The following is a 20458-nucleotide window of genomic DNA, read 5'->3' on the forward strand; positions in this document are numbered from 1 at the left end:
ATAATGATTAATCATCAAAAGTAAACTTTGTATAAATTGATTGGCCTACGTCTTAATTATTTGTAAGTGAGGGTTGGTTATTTCTTTGTGACACGACATTTTCTGTGATAGAGGCCAATGAAAAAGGTTATTACTAATGTTAATTGATCAACGAGTTTTATGGCAGTACATATTGTCACTCTAACATATTATTGTTTGTGCTCTGCAGCATCTATGTTAAATAATTCTCCCCTCTTCGTAAACATCGTATTATAGATGTATTTATAGATGATCGTTCTAAGCCATCCTCTAATTCTACAAACATACAAGACGTAGATCAAATAAATTTATTGTAGTAATGGAAGTTTTTACTTATCCTACTAGAAATCACTAATTTAACCATTTGTTAATATCGTGAAAGTGTTTCATTTACTTCTAAGTACAGTTTCGTAAAGCCAGTAGAATGTTTTGGATGTTATCGCTCTAATCGTGCCTCAATGTCTATTACTGCAAGTATACAACCAATATCACAATACTGGTATTGCAATATGCGATTTGCGTTATTGGTTGCATACTTGCAATGATGACGTCGGGTACGATAATTAATTAACACACTGTAGATATCTCTTGCAAAAGATTGTGACATCGCATTGTTACGTCACATTTCATATCTCAGAAGGTACCAAACAAAAGACCGTTATTTGAATATCGATGAATGCTATTGCACTATACACTTAGTTCCACTGATTTTCTCACTTGGCAACCTTTACTAGTCAAAGGTATTCAGCAGAAATGAGGTTAACTTCGTGGGTTGGAAGGAGTTGATCTACCTTAATCCATTAGCAATACCTATTGTAGCATTGCAGCAATTGTCCAATTAACGGCTGTATAGCTACACTCTACATATTAGTCACATCTCTTTGAGGAACCTCAGCCGAATAGGCATAAGCTTGGTGTTCTTCAGGAAGCTTCTTGGAATGTGAGTTTATAGGGAATGTTTCAACAAGGCTTTTGCTGTGACTTCGCTGAAAAGACCTGGTTAAAATCTTACATATTCGTTATTCAAAATACAAAATTAACTGATTATTGGCTTGAATACGGTTTTAAACGAAGGATTTGACGATTAATTTCATTAATTATTTTTCTTGTGTAGACTGTACATTTAAACTCATTATGAAATTAAAAAGTTAATTAAAAATCCTTCATTATGAATCGAATGGCATTGTTGCGTGTACTTATCATATGGCGTCCTTTTCTCCCTTTTCTTTGCATATTCAAAAAAAATTAAACCAAACAAGGAGAACCATAAAAGAGGCGTTAAAAATGCAATTTCCGCTCCGCATTGCGTCCGTCATTAACCATATGTTCCGTTCGACACACTTAATGACTAAAACCCGCATATTTGCGCTCAGCATTGTCTTAAAAAAGGCTTCTTGCAAAACAAATTAACTTTGAGAGGAAAAAAATTAAAAGGAAAACATCAATTTCTCGCTAAAACTTTCGATCAAAGAAGATTTAAACTCAATAAAAGCCAAAGTATGAGTACAACTAGAGAGTTTTCGATAAAAGTAAATTTATAACGACGGTAACTGGGGGGATGAGAGATGGAGAAGAATGGGGAAAAAAGGGTGGTGTTTATGGTAGGGGAGCTGTTTTGTGTCCGAAACGACGGCAGCAGCCCCCAAGTCGCCGAATCGACGCGGGGGGAGCTTTCAATTTACTTAAAAGGCTCTGGCTACTGTAGAGGCGCCCTGTCTTCTCAACGGAATCGACACTTATAACCTTAAGTTATCGAGAACGGTGCTCGGTTATTAGCTGATTAAAGAAATTTCTACCACCCCGCCCTTATTACTTCGAATCCCCCCAGCACGTAATGGTACCCCGTTACTCATTCACTCGATCGAATTATAATGGCCCAGTAATTTGATTTTAGTTTTCAATGTTTTTCGATTCCAGCAAGAAAAAAACAATACAATTTTCGAAAGACTGATGAATATGTCTCTAAGACAAATTAACATTTAGTTATGACTGATAAGAAACGGGCCTTGGTTTAAATTAACTCTTAAAATGAAATTTGGGATAATTTCTAATAGAAACTTCTTTCCAAATCTTGTTTGAAGAAAGTAATAATCTCTCAAGATCATAATAAAACAAACCTTATTGATTGCCTTCTTTTTGCTTTATACACAATACAATAGTGGTTGATTTTGTTCAGGATGGTATAAACAAGTAGTAGCAGTAGGTGGTAGTACAAGTGACCGGATCGTATAAGGAATAAAGAACGGAATAGTGGAAGACCGGAAATATGGATGCTCGGTGTAAGTGGATTGGAATTCTTTTTAGTTGATTACCGGCAGTCAATTTCGATAATGGCCAGATGTTTGATATATGCACGGACTCTCTAAGTGTATTAGAGGAGTTCGGGATAGATACAGTGACCAGCAGGAGGCGGTCTGTCTGCTTGTGTGAGTATGGTTCGACTCTTACCACCACCTATATCACTCTCTGATGACGACCAATCCATTTTATTATCACCCACGATTCGTGTTGTTCTTACAATCAATTCATAAAATTACTACTGTTGTATTTTATATTAATTATATTTTAGATTGTGTTTTGATTACAAATAAAAATTAAGAAAAGAATTGATATAATTTAATTAATAACTGCAAAAAATAAGTTGGTGTTATCATATAACTTATGTCTTTGAGTTTGTGGGTGTAAAAAGGGAGTATTAGAACAAGTTCTGATACGCCATACAACTTCAATAATTGCTTCGAATCTCCTCAGATTTTCTAAATCCCATTTAGTTTCAATAGCTAACTTCTTAATAGCATTCAATGACTTTCCGACAATTCTAATGTATTATATACAGTGTTTTGGGTCCAGTTCTCATTTCGGTCTTCATATATTGCATTACTAAGATAATTAAGTGCAACTTTCACCTATATGCAGACGACCTCCAAATTTATACATCTGCAGCTGTGGTTGAACTTCCAGCAACGGTGGTGCAGCTTAATAGGGATCTTGCTAGTGTTCTAGACTGGTCTAGATGACATGGGTTGAGTTTGGATATATCAAAGATTCAAGTTATTGTTTTCGGATCAAGACCTTTGCTAAAAAAATCTTACTCCATTAATAATACCCATCTGACACTTGATGGTAACATCATACAATTCTCTCAAACAGTTAAAAACTTGGTGGCGATGATGGATTCTGCATTGTCCTGGCAGCCCCAGATTCAGTCTGTCTGCAGGAAGGTTTATTTCTGTTTCTACTCCCTACGCAAACTTTGGAAGGTAGTTTCCTTCCACCTATTGTTCGTCGCAACCTCTGTTACTCTTTAATTGTCCCCCATTTGGACTATGCCGATGCCGTGTACTACTTTTCGATTAGGCTTAGTAATAAATTAGAGAGGTTACAAAATAATTGTCTTCGCTTTATTTTCGACCTGAGAAGTGACAACAGTAGTATGACCATGTATCACATATCGTTATCATCTCGAGATGCTCATCGTTGAGAGATAATTTAAACAAGATAATTTCCTCTCAATCTCCAACTTACTTGTTCACTGCATTTCAGTTCATGGCATCTCGCAGTCTTCCTACTAGAGCACAGTCTGGTGTCTCACTCATGTTTCCCGTTCATCGAACTGAAATATATCATAGATCATTCACGGTACAAGCTATAACTCTGTGGAATAACTTACCCACAGAGTTGCGTAAGGCTTCGCTAAGAAATCACCTGTTGTCTCTACAGTTATCTGAGACTGAGTTTTGGTGTCATCTGCTTCTTCTCGTTTCCTTCTTCAGCTGACAGCTTTATTTGCTCTTTTCCAATCATTTGATTGGAAAAGAGCTTGATCCGATTTTCATTCTTTCTTGTTCTCTCCTATTCTTTTTCTGTTACTTGACATGTGGACTTAGTTTTTTTGTTTTTTCTTTTCCCATAGTTGCCATATTAATTATTTATCTTAATTCCATACATATATTACCGGGTCTTTTTGGGTCTTTTTGAAAACATCGACTCTGGCGATAAATTGACCTTTTGTCAATGTCCAGTTTTAAAAGTTTCCATATTGTTTCAACAATTAGCGTTGACATACAATTGCTCCCAGTAACTTTCGATTTTAAAGCTCCTCAATGTTTCTCAGTTGATACAAATACTGGCAATGGTTCTCACAATATCTCTGATAGGGCAATGAGTACGATCAAACGTAAAATGAAAACCACCTCAAAAATAAAAACTGTTCTATTTGGAACATCTTACAGTTACTTCTCTACGTAGCCGTCATTCTGACTAAGACATTTGTTATAGCGTGACACCAATTTTCCAATACCCTCGTCATACAAGGCAACCGCTTTGTAACGACGTACGCCGTATTTTAAGTTAATTTTCGACGCTGGGCTGCAGCTCGTTGTCTTAGACAAACTTCTGTACTCTTAGCCAGCGTTTCATGTCAGCAAAGAGATGAAAATCGGAGGGAGCCAAGTCCGAGCTGTATGGTGGGTGACAAAACACAACCCATCGGAAAGACTGCAAGAGCTGCTTTGACGTGGAGAAGGACAATGTCTGATATCAACATTTCTCTGCGATTGTTCTGAATAGCTCTTCGTAGACGTTGAAGCGTAACGCTATACGAGGGTGTAGTGATGGTCTTGTTTCGTTTACTTGGGGAATCATAATGCAATCACTGTCAGGATTGTTTCTGCACGTTCGTAAAGGTCCTATATCTCATAATCGGACAACACCTTTGAAATCCACCTCATACAGAGTTAACGATATTGAAGCACGCACTTCACTGTTCGTGGCAAAGAGCTCACTACTCGCTCAAAACTGACAACTGCAACCTGACTGAAAACAAATGGAATATTGTTTATTTTGCCTGAATAAGCCAAGGTTGTTTGCGGTCTTTACAGTGCTGCTATTAACCATCGATGTTAATTTTAAATGTCTGCTAAACTATTGGTGAAAAATGTATGATTTCGTATGTTAAAACAGTAGCGTTGGAATTCATACCGATCAAACCTAACCTAAAATTGGTTAACAAATGTTACATAAATCCTTTGTTTTAAATTCAGCCGAGGCGTTGCAATTTATACCATATTGGTCTAAATCTGGATAATTCATGTTACAAGCGATCTCGTTTTTTTTTGAGTTAAAATTGACCATAATTTGTTCTCAATTAATACCACATCGATATTAAATTGGACAACAAATGTTGCAGGCAAAATGTCCCAGAAGCTAACCATTTTAGGCGGAACTAAACTTAAGGAAAAAGCAAATAATCAAACGTAGAAACAAAATCTAGGACAAAACTAATATCAATATTATATCCAGAAGAAAACATTACACGCAGAGGAGAAAGTAAAGTAAGAAAGAGTAAGAAAATGTATGATCAGAAGCAAAACAACATCATGATTATTTACAGAAGAAGACATTATTTGTAAAAGCGAAGAATAGATGCAAGATTAGACTTTTTACTATTAAAGCTCCAACGTAAGATTTATGCCAGACGAGACTATCTGTGGTAAATGTTAAATAATGTCTCTTGATGGTTTTAAAAGAAGTCATTAAGCCTATGTTAGATCTCCATTCTTTCGTAATGTTTAATTAATGATGGTACATATTCCATATCCATGCAGGATAGTACGGTGTAGAGCTTTCCTACAGATTTGTGATCTGGTACTCACACATCGTGAGTTCTAGGCCATGTTTAGAAACAACTAAGGAATCCAACCCAACCTAAGGCATTTATCTTGAATATAATCAGCTTTTTTCAACATACATTCAACTTATAAGAGCATCTCCTGTTTCTTATAAATTTATTATTTTTATAATATTTCTACAAGGTCAATCTTAAGAAAATTTAAATTGCATTGAAATTTTGTTTTTAATCTCCAAGATTTCAAAAAATATTCAGAAAATATTTCTCCTCTCTACTTCTTTGAATAGAAACAGAAAGAAATGAAACGCTGACGTTGACGCTTCGACACAATGCGAGTTCGTTAGGAATGCATTAGAGATCCCTTTTTTTGTATCCCTCCACAAGACGTCATGCCCTGTAATTGCAGTATCCAGTTACTAATTACTTTAATGGACGAACCTCGAGAACACACCGAAGATTCACACTTGTCCTCTAATGACGGGCTTCAACACCATCACCATCTGGCATCTCATTTTTTGGGTGTTTTAAGATGGCCATCAAAAAAATAAATAACCGAAAATAAGTTTTGTTTTATTTGTAATGATTGTTTTAAGTTATCTAGTTCTTTGATGTTATTCATTTGGCATGTTGTTGCGTTTAACGTACAAGAAATCGAGCGCAAACGTCTCGGAATGTTAAATTAACTCTGAAAATTTGTCACCGTTGAGATGAAGTACAAAATTAAGATGGTTTACAACGTGCTACGCGCGAACGAAAACAAGCTGGAGTTAATCCAAAAATGATTCCGGTCCGATATTAATGGCACTGGGGGACTTAAAATTTACCGATTTACGACCGAGATTATTTTGGGAGACCTGAGAGTAATGCAACAGAAGCACAAAACTGATTATAAATCCAAGAAATCAAGTTGAAAATCTTAAAATATCCTCAGAAACGCTAAGGAATCTCATTAACACTACGTTTTCGCACCTTATTCTCAACGTTTAATAACCCAACTATAACTATTAGGCCGATTGTAGGCGTGGAATTCATCCTAATTGGTCATTAATCCTTCGCACAATTATAACAAAATTGCAAATTAGCGGCGAGGGCTCGATTAGCGGCCTCACGGAGCCGTTCCATCATCATCATCATCATCATCACCAACACCATCACCGACATTGCTTGTTCGCTCGATTCGCCTCCATACGCGTATCTCAATATTTTCACAGTGTACACAATTAGCGGATTAGAAACTCTAATTAACGACTAATTAATCGCCACGGACGAGGAAGAACAAACTGACGCAATACGGACGCGCTATCAATCGGAATTAATTATGACCGCGATAAGCGTCACATTGAAACGAACAAACGACGAGAAGAGGGGAAGAGGATCGACATGGGTCGTCGGATGTCCGTTCTCCAAACTATATACATCAGCGATAATTTATAATTAATACAGAATGATTTAATTACCTAATTAATCAGTTTGGAAAAATTCGTTTATGGAATAATCCAAATCGGTATTAATAGCTAAGTTTTAATCAACAAGTAAAGGAAACTGATGACCTTCAGTTTTAATTTAAAAATTACATCTTCAATGTTTTCAAGTTTAAGCAACAAAATTCCTTTTGTTTGTTAATTCAATGTAAGCTATTATGATAGTACATAGGTTAATGGTTACAGAAACGTTTAAGGCAAAAGAAATATGACGGTGGTTCTTCAGGAAAGTGGTTGTGCTTTAACACAAAACAATTTAGATTCAAAACTTGAGATATGATATATTTGTTTTAAGTAATTTATCTTCCACGCTTCTCATGTTAGCACGTCGTTAGTTTTATTGTACACGTGCGTTATCGGAATATACGCCGGTTTAACATATTGCGATGTAAGTTAATTTTATCTTTTGCTTAAATTGAAACTTTGCTAAGTTATTGTTGTATTTAATCAAACAACAATTTCAGCAATATCAACAACTTAGTCATGAAAAATAACTGCTATTTGCATTATGCTGATCCTACCCTATCTGAATTTGCATCAAGGCCTAAGAAACAAAACCTACAGACAGTCGAGAAATATGCTCAGTAGGAAAATATTTTTTGATTTTCGAATCTTAAATGGGGAAAAACAACCGTTAACCCTAACATATTGGCAGAGTGCAAGTCACCAGCACATCTCTGTCCAAGACCAAACAATGAGAGTATCATAAGTATAGTCGTAGTAGGAGTTCACACAATCGCTGAAGTTACAAACTTGTTCTTAGCGGATGCAAGCCTTTTCTAATTGTAGCCGGTGACCAGCAATGTCAATCTTCATCATCCGTAAATAGCAAAAGCTTCACATCATCACCCAAGTAGTTTGAGAAATAATTAAAGCACAGAGAAAATATTACAGGTCTCAAAATAACTCTTCATATCATACATGTTGCCACCTACTCGGCAAATTAGACCTACGCTACCAGAATCGAAACAATAAGCCATGAAAAATTTCCCCAGTATCATGATATATACTAAAAAAGCTTGCTGGCCTGACTCGAGTGAAGTAAATATTTTTCATGACATAATATGTTGGTAAACCTTAAAATATATGAAACACATATCGCAGTAAATCTTACAGTCGCGTTTATCATCACACTTCTAACTATAACTCTCCTTATTTACAAAGAACTGATTTAACATATTTTGGTAAAATTAATAGTGTTTCCTGTCTTAACATCAAATCTATTCCTATTCATATCTGCTGATGAAGGTTATTAAATATACCAGCAAAACTTAGAGAACTGATAAAGATTACATTTTAATTCATAAAGTTCCATCACAAAGTCTGCCAAGATTTGTGGTTCATCAAAATATGTTTCATAAATGTTTAAAAAAAAAAATAAACCATAGAATATCTCAAGAGAAAATCTGAAAGAGGTTATTGTAAGGACATTGTAATATAGTGGATGGTCTGAGATTCCCAAATGAAACTGCCATCCACCAGGTCTAAAATTTCGTTATGAATTATTGCTTCGAAGAAAAATATTACTGAGCTCACTAGCACTATTGTCTGCACTACTTTAACACACTCTGAGTAGCATATATTCTCTGAATATATAAGTTCCTCACTTGGTAAAGCACTTGGTAGGTGTTAATAAAGCTCCTGACTAAACTAAACAAAAAAAAATTGGTGATAAAAAATTGCAATCATTTTTTATAATTGTTTGTTTGTTTGCATAACAATAAACACAGGCTACATTAAACTTTATGCAACAATGGATTCAGATTGATTATGTTTGCTATGTTCAGAAATATAAAGATAAGACCTAAGAAAGAATAAGAATATCATTTGTTGAACATAAGTTTTGATAAATGTGTGATTATATGATCAAGCCAACTTTGCTTGAGACCACTGTCTGATATAGGCAAAACTACTAAAAACCCCAAACATACAATGATGATTGAGAATATGGAATAATGATCCAATCAATGAAAAAAATACAAGACAGTAATAGAATATGTGAAACTGCACAAAATATATGTGTTAATATGTTCCAGAGTGCAAAGATCCTACAAGAGAACTAGAATGTATATTCAATGAGCATAGTTGGAATATGTTAATGTTATGCAATCAACTTACCTTAATGAGACAGCTATTAATACAGCATACTATAAGGTACATTAGGCATTATAAGACAAACCTGCTTCAGCTAAAAAAACTCCGTGAGACCTACTTATTGCAAACCTAATTCAGGAAAAAATTCCTAACTACTTTGAAGTGGATAAGATGAGAAGGAAAATGCTTACATTTAAATCCTAGTGAAGTAGCACAAATTTATGTGTCCTCCATTTAATAATATCATAACATTTTCTTGATAGATTAAAGACAAACACGATTAACAATGTAATAGTAATGATGAAGAAGAATTTTCGTCCGATTAATATCTATCCCGTGTTTTTTTATGCGTGTGGGTACGCAGTTTAAAATTAAATAGTATTCCACGTGAATTGCAGGTTAACTTATTGATTTGTTTGTGCTTGTTCCAATTTTACATTTTGATAGTCATGCTTTTGTATGATCATTTTTTCTATATTTGAACAAATAACGGAGTTGGAAATTTTTGAATCATTTTGTAATTTTACTAAGACAACTCGTAACTGTAACACCTAATTTGGCAAGGAGTATCTATTCTGTCCCTGTGGACTTTGGCATATCTCACAATACGGGTCATTCCGATTTGCAAGATGCAAAAAATAAAATATTTTGTTTTGTGAAACACTTCGAACTTGTGTTCAGAAACAAATTCGAAGTGACACACTTCGAACTTATTTCTGAAGAAGGTTGCAACATGGCATCCGAAACGTCAAAATTTTTTTCAAAAGACGCACAGCTTATCCAGAACGTTTCTAGTTCTAGGTCTAGTGTTAGTTCTAGTTTTAGTTTAATTAACACCGACTGTGAAAGACTTCGTACTTACAATAAAACATTTTAAAGAATAAAACAATAATTGGGCGATTAGTGACGTGTCCTAGAAAAAGTTTCTTTGTCAGTATCTAATTTTGATGGTGGGAATTTATTATAAGAGTATGTGATGTGTTAGTCTGTGTGTGGGTTTGAAGTTTATGTAGTGTTTGTGGTTCCTATGTGGGAAGTGTAGGAGTGGTTTTTCACTGATGGGTTGAAAAATTTGATGATGTGTTTTTTTATTTCGGTTTGGATTGTTGAATTTGTTAAGAAGGGGGTAGAGAGTCCCGAGCTTAACGTTAGGTTTGCGTAGTGTCGTATTAATGTGTTGTGTGTTACTTTTTTGTCTAGTGTTAAGCCCAGATATTTCTGTAAGATGCCGCACGCTTTCAGTTTTTAACACCAACCATCCTAGCATCTTCCATCACGTCATCCTTCCATCTTTTCTTTGGTGATTCTCTAGTTCTTTATCCTTATGGTACCCACTTTACAATTCTATGCACTCTTCTGACTCTCTGCATCCTTTTCAGATGTCCCAACAATGCTACTCACTGGTTTTTCTGTATCCTACTATGCCTGCACCATCAATGAGCTGGTCTAATTTGTGGTTCTTTTTTATTAACCACATTCTACCATCTTTTCATACCATCTTTTATCGGTTCATATTTCTGTTTTCAGCATTTGTCTTTCTCTCCATGAATTCTGACAGTTTCCTATGGTTCAGTTGGTTCACGCTAACTATCACGCTTATCAGCTTCTGTTCTTATCAGTTGTGCATGGTGTTGCAGTATTTTTTTCTATTTATTTTAGCAAGGGCCACGTTATATTCGAAGAATTTGTTGTATATTCCACAAAGTGTGGATGTGATCTACAATTGAGCAATCTGGATTAAATCCACTTTAATATTTTTCCAGATTTCGTTCGAATTCAAGTTCAAAACATTGGTATATGATGCGTAACAGCACTTTATAGGTGGTACTTAGGAGTGTGATGCCTTTGTAGTTCATTTCACCATATTTGAATGTCGTCTCCAATGATATTCATATTTTGTTCGTCTTCACCATCTTCCTCTGATGTTAAAAGTTTGTCAAACTACTCCTTCTATCTCCTCCTCACCTCCAGCGTTTTGTTCAAAATGAATCCATTGTCATCCTTGCAAATTGTTATATTTGTTACTAAGGTCTTATAGTATACCAAACAAGCTGGTTCATTGCAATACAAAGCATACAACATAAGAAAAGTCGACATACCTATGAGCTTGTCAAAAAAATCTAAGTCAGTCTAAAATGTGCAAGACACATAATTTGTTTGCAAGAACCCAAGAAGGATAATCCTATTGGGAAGTCTTAGTGGATACAGAATGGAAGGAATATCCAAACTGACAGGGTATAGAACTAGGTACAGGAAGACACGCGAAGAATAAGCTCAGGAAATTGTATTCCGACGGCTTTTAACATCATTAGTTGCTTTAATACTATTGATTAGTAAGTTGCATTGAATTACCATAAACATCACAGTTAGAATTTGCAGAATAATTGAACTTTTCACTTTCGAATGGACCTGCAGAGATATCAGATCGTTACGCTTCTATATTTAATACATTTTAAGATAAAAAAGACAGTATTAATGTTATTTAATTATCCATTTGGCGTAAATAATAGATAATCTTAAATAGGTCTTCAATAATTAAATCCTTTTTATTAATCAATACATCAACATGGGTAAAACCCGTACATAATGTATAATTGTGAAAAGCTTTTTTGCGTTTCTGAGTCTTTATAAAGAAAGATTTACCTTTATTTTCAATTAATTGAAATGACAGACTTTATGCTTTAATCGAAAATCGTTTCATAATTCCTATATTTCTACCTGATTTAAAAGAAACTGGCTAAGCTAAAATCAAATAACAATAGGAAACAAATTGGTGACCTTCAATTTTGCTTCAAAAAGGGCTGCTAACTTTTTTCAGCTCGTTTTAAATTCTTTTCATTTTCATTTTCAATCGGTTTTTTTATTCAATCAAGCCTCTCTCGAGCAGCGAAGTTGTCCTCCCCGGAGTTCTCTTTCTCGCCGGTAATTGTCCGGTATTTATCGATGCAATGTCCGCACAATCGGCCCTAATTAAAGCGGAATCGAGGCCGACAATCGAGGGCCTCGAATCAGGCCCCGTATTCTCGGCTCAACAATCGTCGGAATTGGGGTCCGGGGGAGAATTTTCGGAGAGAAGCCCCCGTGTTCAGAGTCCCGTAGCCAGTGGCGGCGGCGGCAATCCACCAACTTGTGGAAGGGGAAACAACACGCCGCGGCGGCGATCGTTTCGAGAGTCAACGCCAGTTACCCTCCGACGTTCGAAGTGAAGAGATAGTCTTCATCGTGCTCAAATTTGATCCCTCTCGAACTATTTTAAGTGTCTCAAAGTGATTCTTAGTGATTTCTTTTATTAAAATTAAATAATTTCATGTTGAATGAGTAGTTTTCTTTTTTTGTTAATGTTTTTTGTAATGATTTTGAAAGATTTTTGAAAAAGGTTTTCAGTGTTAACGACTTTTAAAAGATTTTTTGAGTTTGGGTTAGCAATGTTTATGGAAAAGAATCATTTCGGGGGTTTTCGTGGAAATAAGAAGGTTGAAGAGGATAGTGGAGATACGTTTAAAGTAAGAATTTATTAATTAACTATCTAAAGATATGTTTGAGATATCAAAAACGATTTTTTTTATTATTATCTTCATCATTTTTAATGAAGTAATTATTATTAATTAAAATGTCTTCTCACGTCATCACAGAATATTTTTATTATGTTATTTTTTAATCAAAAAAATGATATATCTGTTTTGATTTTCCAATTAAAGTAGTTATTAAAAGGGAAAAAAATACTAATAATAATTTGCGCGTCATAAACGTTTATATAAAAATGAAAACGAAAATTGACCATTTTCACATTAAAGTGGAATTAAAAACGGCATAAATAATAATTGAAGTGGTAATTAAGCAACGATAGTTTTTTTTATTACGGCTTCGGACGCTTTATATGGCAAAACATACGGGGCTTGGTTAATTAAAATGAAACGTTCGTGTTACGTAAATATAAAAATGAAAGAAAACGAAAATGAAAAAAATAATTATATATTGAAAACCCGGAGGAATTGCTTTTTCTAATTATTATCGAGATTATTTTTGTTTGTAATAAGTTATCAGTGGTTATTCCAACAGATGGTCTTCGATAATTTCTCGTAATTAATATAGGTAAAGAGTTGAAAAAGGTGGAGAGATCCAATTAGGACACCGAAATTAATTAACCACAAAAATCGCAATTAATCCCTTGCTTGGTAATTAAGGTTTTGAAGCGATCCTCCGGTTTCCAATTAACCGGTTTTGAAACCAATCAAATAATACTAAAAAGAAAACCATAATAATACTCCTTTTCTCCCTCTTTATCCTCCTTCGTGAATTGAGGGAGAAATATTTTCTCGTTTCGATTTATTGGGTTTTCTTAAAATTTTTCAATTTAAACCAGAACATTTTTTGTTATGCGGTACTTAAAATGTATCTGTAGAGGGTTAAATTTATCCTTCCAGACATAATAAAACACGATTGTAAATCGTCTCGAAATTGGAGGGTATCCATTTATCCTTTTATAAGCTAATTTTATTGGGCGATTTCATTTCAATTTCAATTTCCCGTTTAAGATAAGTTTGGAATTTATCGGTGGTTGAATCGTAAAAATTTCTTAATTTTAGTATAAAAGCTAAATTAAAATATTTTTCTGGTCAAGTTTTTAATGTTCAAAAAAACCAACCAAAACAAACTTTAAATACAAATATTGGATCTTTATAAACTCTGTATTTCAAGAATGCAATGATATTAAAGATAATATATCTTCATTTAGACAGCACATTGGTATCAAAGTGTCATTTCACAATAGATAAAGATAAATATTTCGGTATGGGCCAGCTCCTCATTAAAGTGTTTCTAGTAGCTATTTTGGGTTTGGCAAAAATACAAAATAATTACAATAGCAGCTTTACACTTATTTTTAGATCCAGTATGTTGTTGTTCATTACATCACTTTCCAATCGGTTCCCGTAATAGCTAACAGACCGTCCGTTGACACCTCTCTTCATATTGTTAAATCGTTACAATGTCTTCACTTACACTGCCTTGTTCGCCCACATACTAGCTTCATAGATAATTATTCCTACCATTACTATTTATATATAAAACTGAATTGTGAGATGCTATATGTTACAGTTTCTCTTACATTTGCAGGATCAGAAAAAGTTTTTTGTTTTCCTTTTACGAGCTGCTATGTTGATGAGGAATATTGCAATCAATTACTTCTACTTCAAGCAGCAAAATTTTGCAGAAATTTAGTCAAAGAGATTACAATATATAAAATACGTATTAAATAATGCAATATGCTTGCGAGATTTGCTTCTTCCATATGCTTGAAATGATAGAATTTTTGGCTGCAGTACTTTCGTTGATAAGAAAATAACTAGCTAACTGTACGACTTTGCTGTCTATTCATTTGAAAAATCTTTAACTAAATTTGTAGTTACAATCTCCATGCTTCAACTTTTTATCTTTAATCAAATTCTTAGGAATCCCTTTTTTCATTCTAATAATTGTATACAAGAAAGCTTTACGTCTCTCATCTTGATAATCAAATTCTATCTTGATTGTTGCAATTCTTCATTGACCGCATTACATTTGTCACAAGTCCAAATTCTTGTAGTTGATTGTCTTTGTTATTACGTGATTGACATATGCATATAGTTTTGAATCAGAAGTACGCAACCCAGTACAACCCAAATTTTATAACCATGTTTGATAGACTTTGCACCCGATTGTAGGATCTTATACACTTCATTTTTTGGTTCCTTTCTAATATGGATTAAAAATTGGATTCCCATTTTCTATCATTGGCTTAAATTTATGAAGTTTGCCTTTGTTTTTTGTCAAATCAATCTTAATTTACTCATGGTGTACTTCACTACTGATACTTCAATATCAGGTTTGTATGAGCAACAATGTCTTCAGGCAGACATGATAGTCCATAAATTGAGTAATTTTTTACATTTAGGATTTTATTTCGTTGGACCATATAGATTATAGCTTTCTTTGTAAAATAATGTTATCTAAAGTTGTGCTAAAAAATGTTGTAACAAATTTAACTGTGGAACACTCCAGTAATAGAGTCTGTCTTAGAGTTATAATCTTAAATATTTATTGTAAAAAATTTCTTTTTCCACTTCAGATTAATTTCAATTAATTACTTCATATTTCGTCAGTTTTTCAACAATTTCTATAGCCTCCGAGTTCTTCTGCATTGGTTTCAAAACTATTCTAGACGCATTTACATTGAAATGTTTGGTTATTTTATACATCTTTTGGCTCTCTCAAAAGTTTTCCATCAGTAAGACCATTAATACAACAAAATAATAACAATGTACTCTTAAGATTGCTTGAAATCGATGAAATGAGGGAATAAAATTATTATCGAGTGTAATAATTATATTATTCATTCACCTACCTTATAAAATAACTAGTGGATGTTTGCAATAATGTTTATTTATTTGATTCCATCATGGTGGCACTAGATGCGATATGACATTGAAACATGGAATAATATAAACTTTTAGTAAGTAGTACTTATAAGTACTACGAAAGACCAAAGGATTAAGTTGCACCTTGCTTGCACATGCTGAATTATTCTCGTACTTCAGAATGTAATCTGGAAGCTTATAATTTAGTATATCCTAGTACTTATAGTATATACTAATACATCAATACACACATTTTGAAGCACGGATGTACGCCCAAACTTGGGTTTGCTGGACACTGGCATCCAGATTCTTGTGAAGTCATTGACGACAGTTTTTCATCGATTTATCTTTTGATATAAAAGAGACAATATAAATCGTTTTGATAGTAGGACTATCTGTCTTTGGATGAAACAGAATATTTTCTATTGATCTGTATAAGTCAATTTTAGTTGTATCTGGTAGCTTTGTATATATACAGTGGGCATTGTAATCGGCATAGCAATCAGATAAAAGACCATTTTTCTGTTCCATCTAATAGTTTTTCTTTATATGGAATAGTATCATCTTGTCTCATCTCTCTATCTATCCGAGACATGTACTTACAGTCAGCGAGAACAAGATCAGAGGATTGTTACTTATTTTACGTTTCTGGTTGTAGCCACCGATTTTTTCATTCCAGTCTGTGATTTCACTGCGTCTTTTCTTTTGCATATAGCTTTCCCTTTTTAATATTTATAATAATTGTATCGACTATATCTTTGTAATTTTGCAGTTCACATATGTTTCGTCTTCCTTTTGAATTGTGCTTGTCTGATGTTAATATTGTATCAAATTAAATTTCATGCCCTTTATCCAAATAGTCTTAATTAATAGTAACTCTTTGCGACTGAAAACGTATGGGAATCGTTGTCTTTTATAATACGGTTTCAATAGAATATCCAAAGTATGCAAATGAGTACATACATCGTTATGTTGTATTTATTGCTTCTTATTCTTTATATAGTACCTACACTTTGGGCCTCCCCTCGAGCGATAATAGATTCATCTATAGAAAGTTGATATCTACTTTAAAGTATCCCTTTTAAAATAGATTTATTTAAAATTATGTTTCTAAAAATTCTGTCTATCTTCATGTGATATATCACGTTCCACAACTTGTACATTTGTACAACTTGTTATAGTGCCATAACTCCTTTGTCAGCTACTAACAGCTTGTTCGGAAATCTAAGTTTGTTTATTAGTAAACAAGTTTAATTGTGGGCGTTGCAAAAAGAAGGTAAGGAAAATCTTCAGGTTTGCAGTGAGGGGTATACTTGTCGTGATCTCATGCTAAATCTATGGATGTTTGCAAGATGACGGCGGTTGTGCTCTGTCTGGATATGTGTCTGTGGAATTGTTGTAATCCAAAAAATGTTGAATATTGTGCTCTTCTCGTTCTCGGGAGCTCTTAGCTGAATCAACTTTTGCTATTATAATAAAGGTAGTTTTTGACTTGGTTCTGGGGATAGGCTCAAATATGCATGCAATGAACAGTTGTTATGAGGACTTGCTTCAAGGACTTGTTCTGCATTTGTGCAATGAACGTATATCCGATTTTGATTTGTCGGTTCAGTGTCTTAACGAAATATTCAAAATTCTTGATGAATTAAACACCGAGAACTATCTGAACTGAAGAAACAGGTTGCCAACTCAATACTATCGACGTAGCAGTATAGAGTACAGGGCTTACCAGAGAAGGGTGGTGACGATCAGGATGTCCTCGGATTATGAACTAAGCTAACTGAAATACGTTACGTTAGAAACTTCATTGCATATTCGGTATTCATTCGAGATAGCTCCAGGCTCGACTATGCCTCTGGATGCGATAATTCGATTGAAAACAGTGTTGGCTTGTTTATAGGCGCATATTACGATCGGAAATAATATGTAATATACCTTGGATTATGTGGTTACTAGATAGTGTTCGATCCCGTTTGCAACGACTTAAAAAGTTGTTCCAGGAATTGATCAGGTAAAAACTCAATTGATTTTGTCCACCAATATTTCGCATTAATATTAAGATATCTTCAGGGGTAGAAAAGAAACTGTTAGGCGGGAAAGGGATTAGTTATTATTTATTGTATTTCTGGCTAATATAGGAGATAAAAGGGCTGCGAAAATTAAGTTGAGTATCATAACTTTAGTAAGAAGTCAGATACAGCTTTTATCGAATGTGATTACAACAATGTTAATCGCGCTGATCAAACATCACAGATCATACAAAATATTTTTGGTCCTTTGTGAAGTGGAGAAAGATCGGCAAGGACATTCGTGCCTTTATGTCTTTAAAACTTTTTTGATTTTGTTGTCTCTACTGTACAGATTTATTTTGTAACTGATGTTGTTGCCGATTCTCTTAACTCGAGCGGTGTTTGCTTTGATATTCTAGAGGTGAAGGAGGTACTGGATGCGATTGACAGTGCTAAAGACTTTGAAGCGGACGAAATCCCTGCCATTATAATTAAAATCTCCAGTTTATCTTTGCCACTTCCTTTAATGTGATATAGAGTCCTCGTCAAAAATGTTTTTAATTCGCATAAATATTTTAGCACAAAAGATTGTTTGCCACCTTTAGTTTTTCTTGGAAATATTTCCACGTGACTATCTTTTATACTGATTTTAGCAAAGATTTTGTTTTTTATTTTTAATATAACTTCTTGCTATCAAAACTTCATAAAGATAGATAAATACCCAATACTTTTGCATCCCACGTTCGTGGAAGAACTCATATCGTTTTTATTTCAACGGTTACTATTCTGTTCCTATGTTAGCATATTTAGTGGCTTCCTGTTATCGATGGTTTATATAATTCCTTAACCAAAACATTTTAATTTATTACTTGAGGCATATTAGTACTCTTGAAGAACCATTTAGGCGATAACTCCTTAATGACAAGCTCATTTACTCACTTTCCTTAATCCTCCTGGGCCTAGTTTTAGAATGATGCTTTTACCCACAGATGGAGCCTCAGGCAATGCTTCGAAAAGCAATTTGCTTGCAATCTCCTTCAATCTGGACTCACCTATATGAATCTGTAATCTCATTTATTTAACAATGTGTCATTGCATTAATGTATCCTATAAAATATTTTATGGGTGAAGTAACCATTATTAATCTTCCATTGTAAGAGACTGCTTCCCTATGACCAATATAATTTTAGAAATTATGATCTGTTACAGCATCTGTGGTTGCGGTTATACGAATTACTTTGAATTTAAACTACTCGGAATTATAATCGTTATTTATAATCGAATCGACAACATTCAACGAATTATTTAATTCCTTTTCAACAATAAACACTCACGTTTTTTGGGAAATTTAAATCTGCACACCTTGAAAAAAAGGTTGTATGTACAAAAAATAAAGTTTGGAGTTAACCTATAAAAACTTTGTTTAAGATTTGTGATGATTGATTTAACATTTATTGAAATTGGAGAAACCACCCTAACTTAATCGAGAGAAAACCTTTTAACTGTAGTTGTTTAACATTTTCGACAATAAAAAGAGTGAAAAGAACAGCCATCGAGAGAATTGAGGGTGGTGAGGTTTTACTTCGCGTAAAGGGCGTCGTAATTAGTTGGAAATTGAACGAAATCGAGTTCGTAAGAGGGTTGTTGTAGTAGGATGGTGGTGGGATGGGGTTTATTTTGTCGAAATGGGAAAAAATCGACGTAACGCAAGGCGGCCTGGTTATAAATTGCGCCTGGGGGTGAGGTGGAGAGCGTGTCTCGTAAAACCATGCAGATTTCATTTAAGATATCACCCTGTATAGTGCACGTATAACCCCCTCTGAAATGAAACTCTCCATCCCCCGCGATCAATTTACAATTTACCTCCCCATCCTCTAGTAAAGTTGATTCATTCCGTTAAACTTTTATTTTCGATTTGTAAGATTTTCTAATTGCATTTCAGTTTTTCTTTTTAATGATTTAAGCGTTTTAATGATTTGAGGTTTTAAATCAAGTCCCTTTTCCTTTTCTTTTTTCTTTTCTTCTCCCCTTGTTTTCTCCTTTTTTGTTGGATATTTGGGTTCAAGTAGCCGAAGAACGACCTCGTTAATTAAGTTTGTCACAGAAAACTGTGTACAGTCCGGGGTTTTTAATTATTTTTGTTCAGCGTTTTCCTCCAGTTAGTTCATTATATAAAATTTAATTAAGTCCAGGGGAGCGACTTTAATTTAACGCTACTAATCAAGTATGAAGTTGTTTTTTTCCTCCTCCCTTTCTTCTATTCTTTTCTTTCGTCTAGAAAAATTTAAGCACAAAAACGTTTTAATTTCTTTTTATTATGAAATTAAGAAGTTTGTTAATTGATTAATTCGTAATAAAATTGTTATTAAAAGGTTATTTGAAATTTCTTAAAAAATAATAAAAACTGAAATTTTTGTGCTTTTTTTAATAGTTTTAAGAAAACCTTGGATAGTGAATGATAGTAATAAAAAAAGGGTATTTTCCGGAGAAAGGACGATTCCTTTTTCAATTTCCAACTGGCATTTTCTCTCCCCTTTGCCCGGTTTTCCGGTGTCGCCACCCCTTTCCTATTCACTCGGAACCCGGTGACGTTTTTATTAAACTGGCAGAGGTATGTTACACCGGACCGGTCATATTTTATTATTGCCTTAACATTATTTATTTCCACCCCTCTTTTGATAACGTCCACTCTCGATCGATTTATATGGGGGAAATTAGAAAATTCCATTCATTTTTTTACACTTTCCTTGATTTTATAACTTTTTTCTTTCTTCCTTTGATTCGTCTAGACTCTAGACACAACCCTTATAATTAAATTTATCGATTGGATTT

The 20458-nt window shown here is 34.0% G+C and overlaps 1 protein-coding gene across 2 annotated transcripts in view; it reads left to right on the forward strand.

Annotated features, from left to right (window-relative positions):
- LOC111413751 (LIM domain only protein 3-like) overlaps nt 1–20458 on the forward strand; it is an 88336-nt gene that overhangs the window by 38449 nt on the left and 29429 nt on the right. Inside the window, exon 1 of one of the 2 annotated variants that reach the window (XM_023044849.2) lies at nt 12560–12725. The exons of the other annotated variant lie outside the window; for it this stretch is intronic. Coding sequence (XP_022900617.1) covers nt 12648–12725 — 78 coding nt within the window. The 5' untranslated portion in view covers nt 12560–12647. Of the gene's footprint in view, nt 1–12559; nt 12726–20458 lie in introns of those variants that run through there. 2 annotated transcript variants of the gene reach the window in all.

Source organism: Onthophagus taurus, chromosome 11 (assembly GCF_036711975.1).
Source record: "Onthophagus taurus isolate NC chromosome 11, IU_Otau_3.0, whole genome shotgun sequence".
Classification (NCBI taxonomy): domain Eukaryota; kingdom Metazoa; phylum Arthropoda; class Insecta; order Coleoptera; family Scarabaeidae; genus Onthophagus; species Onthophagus taurus.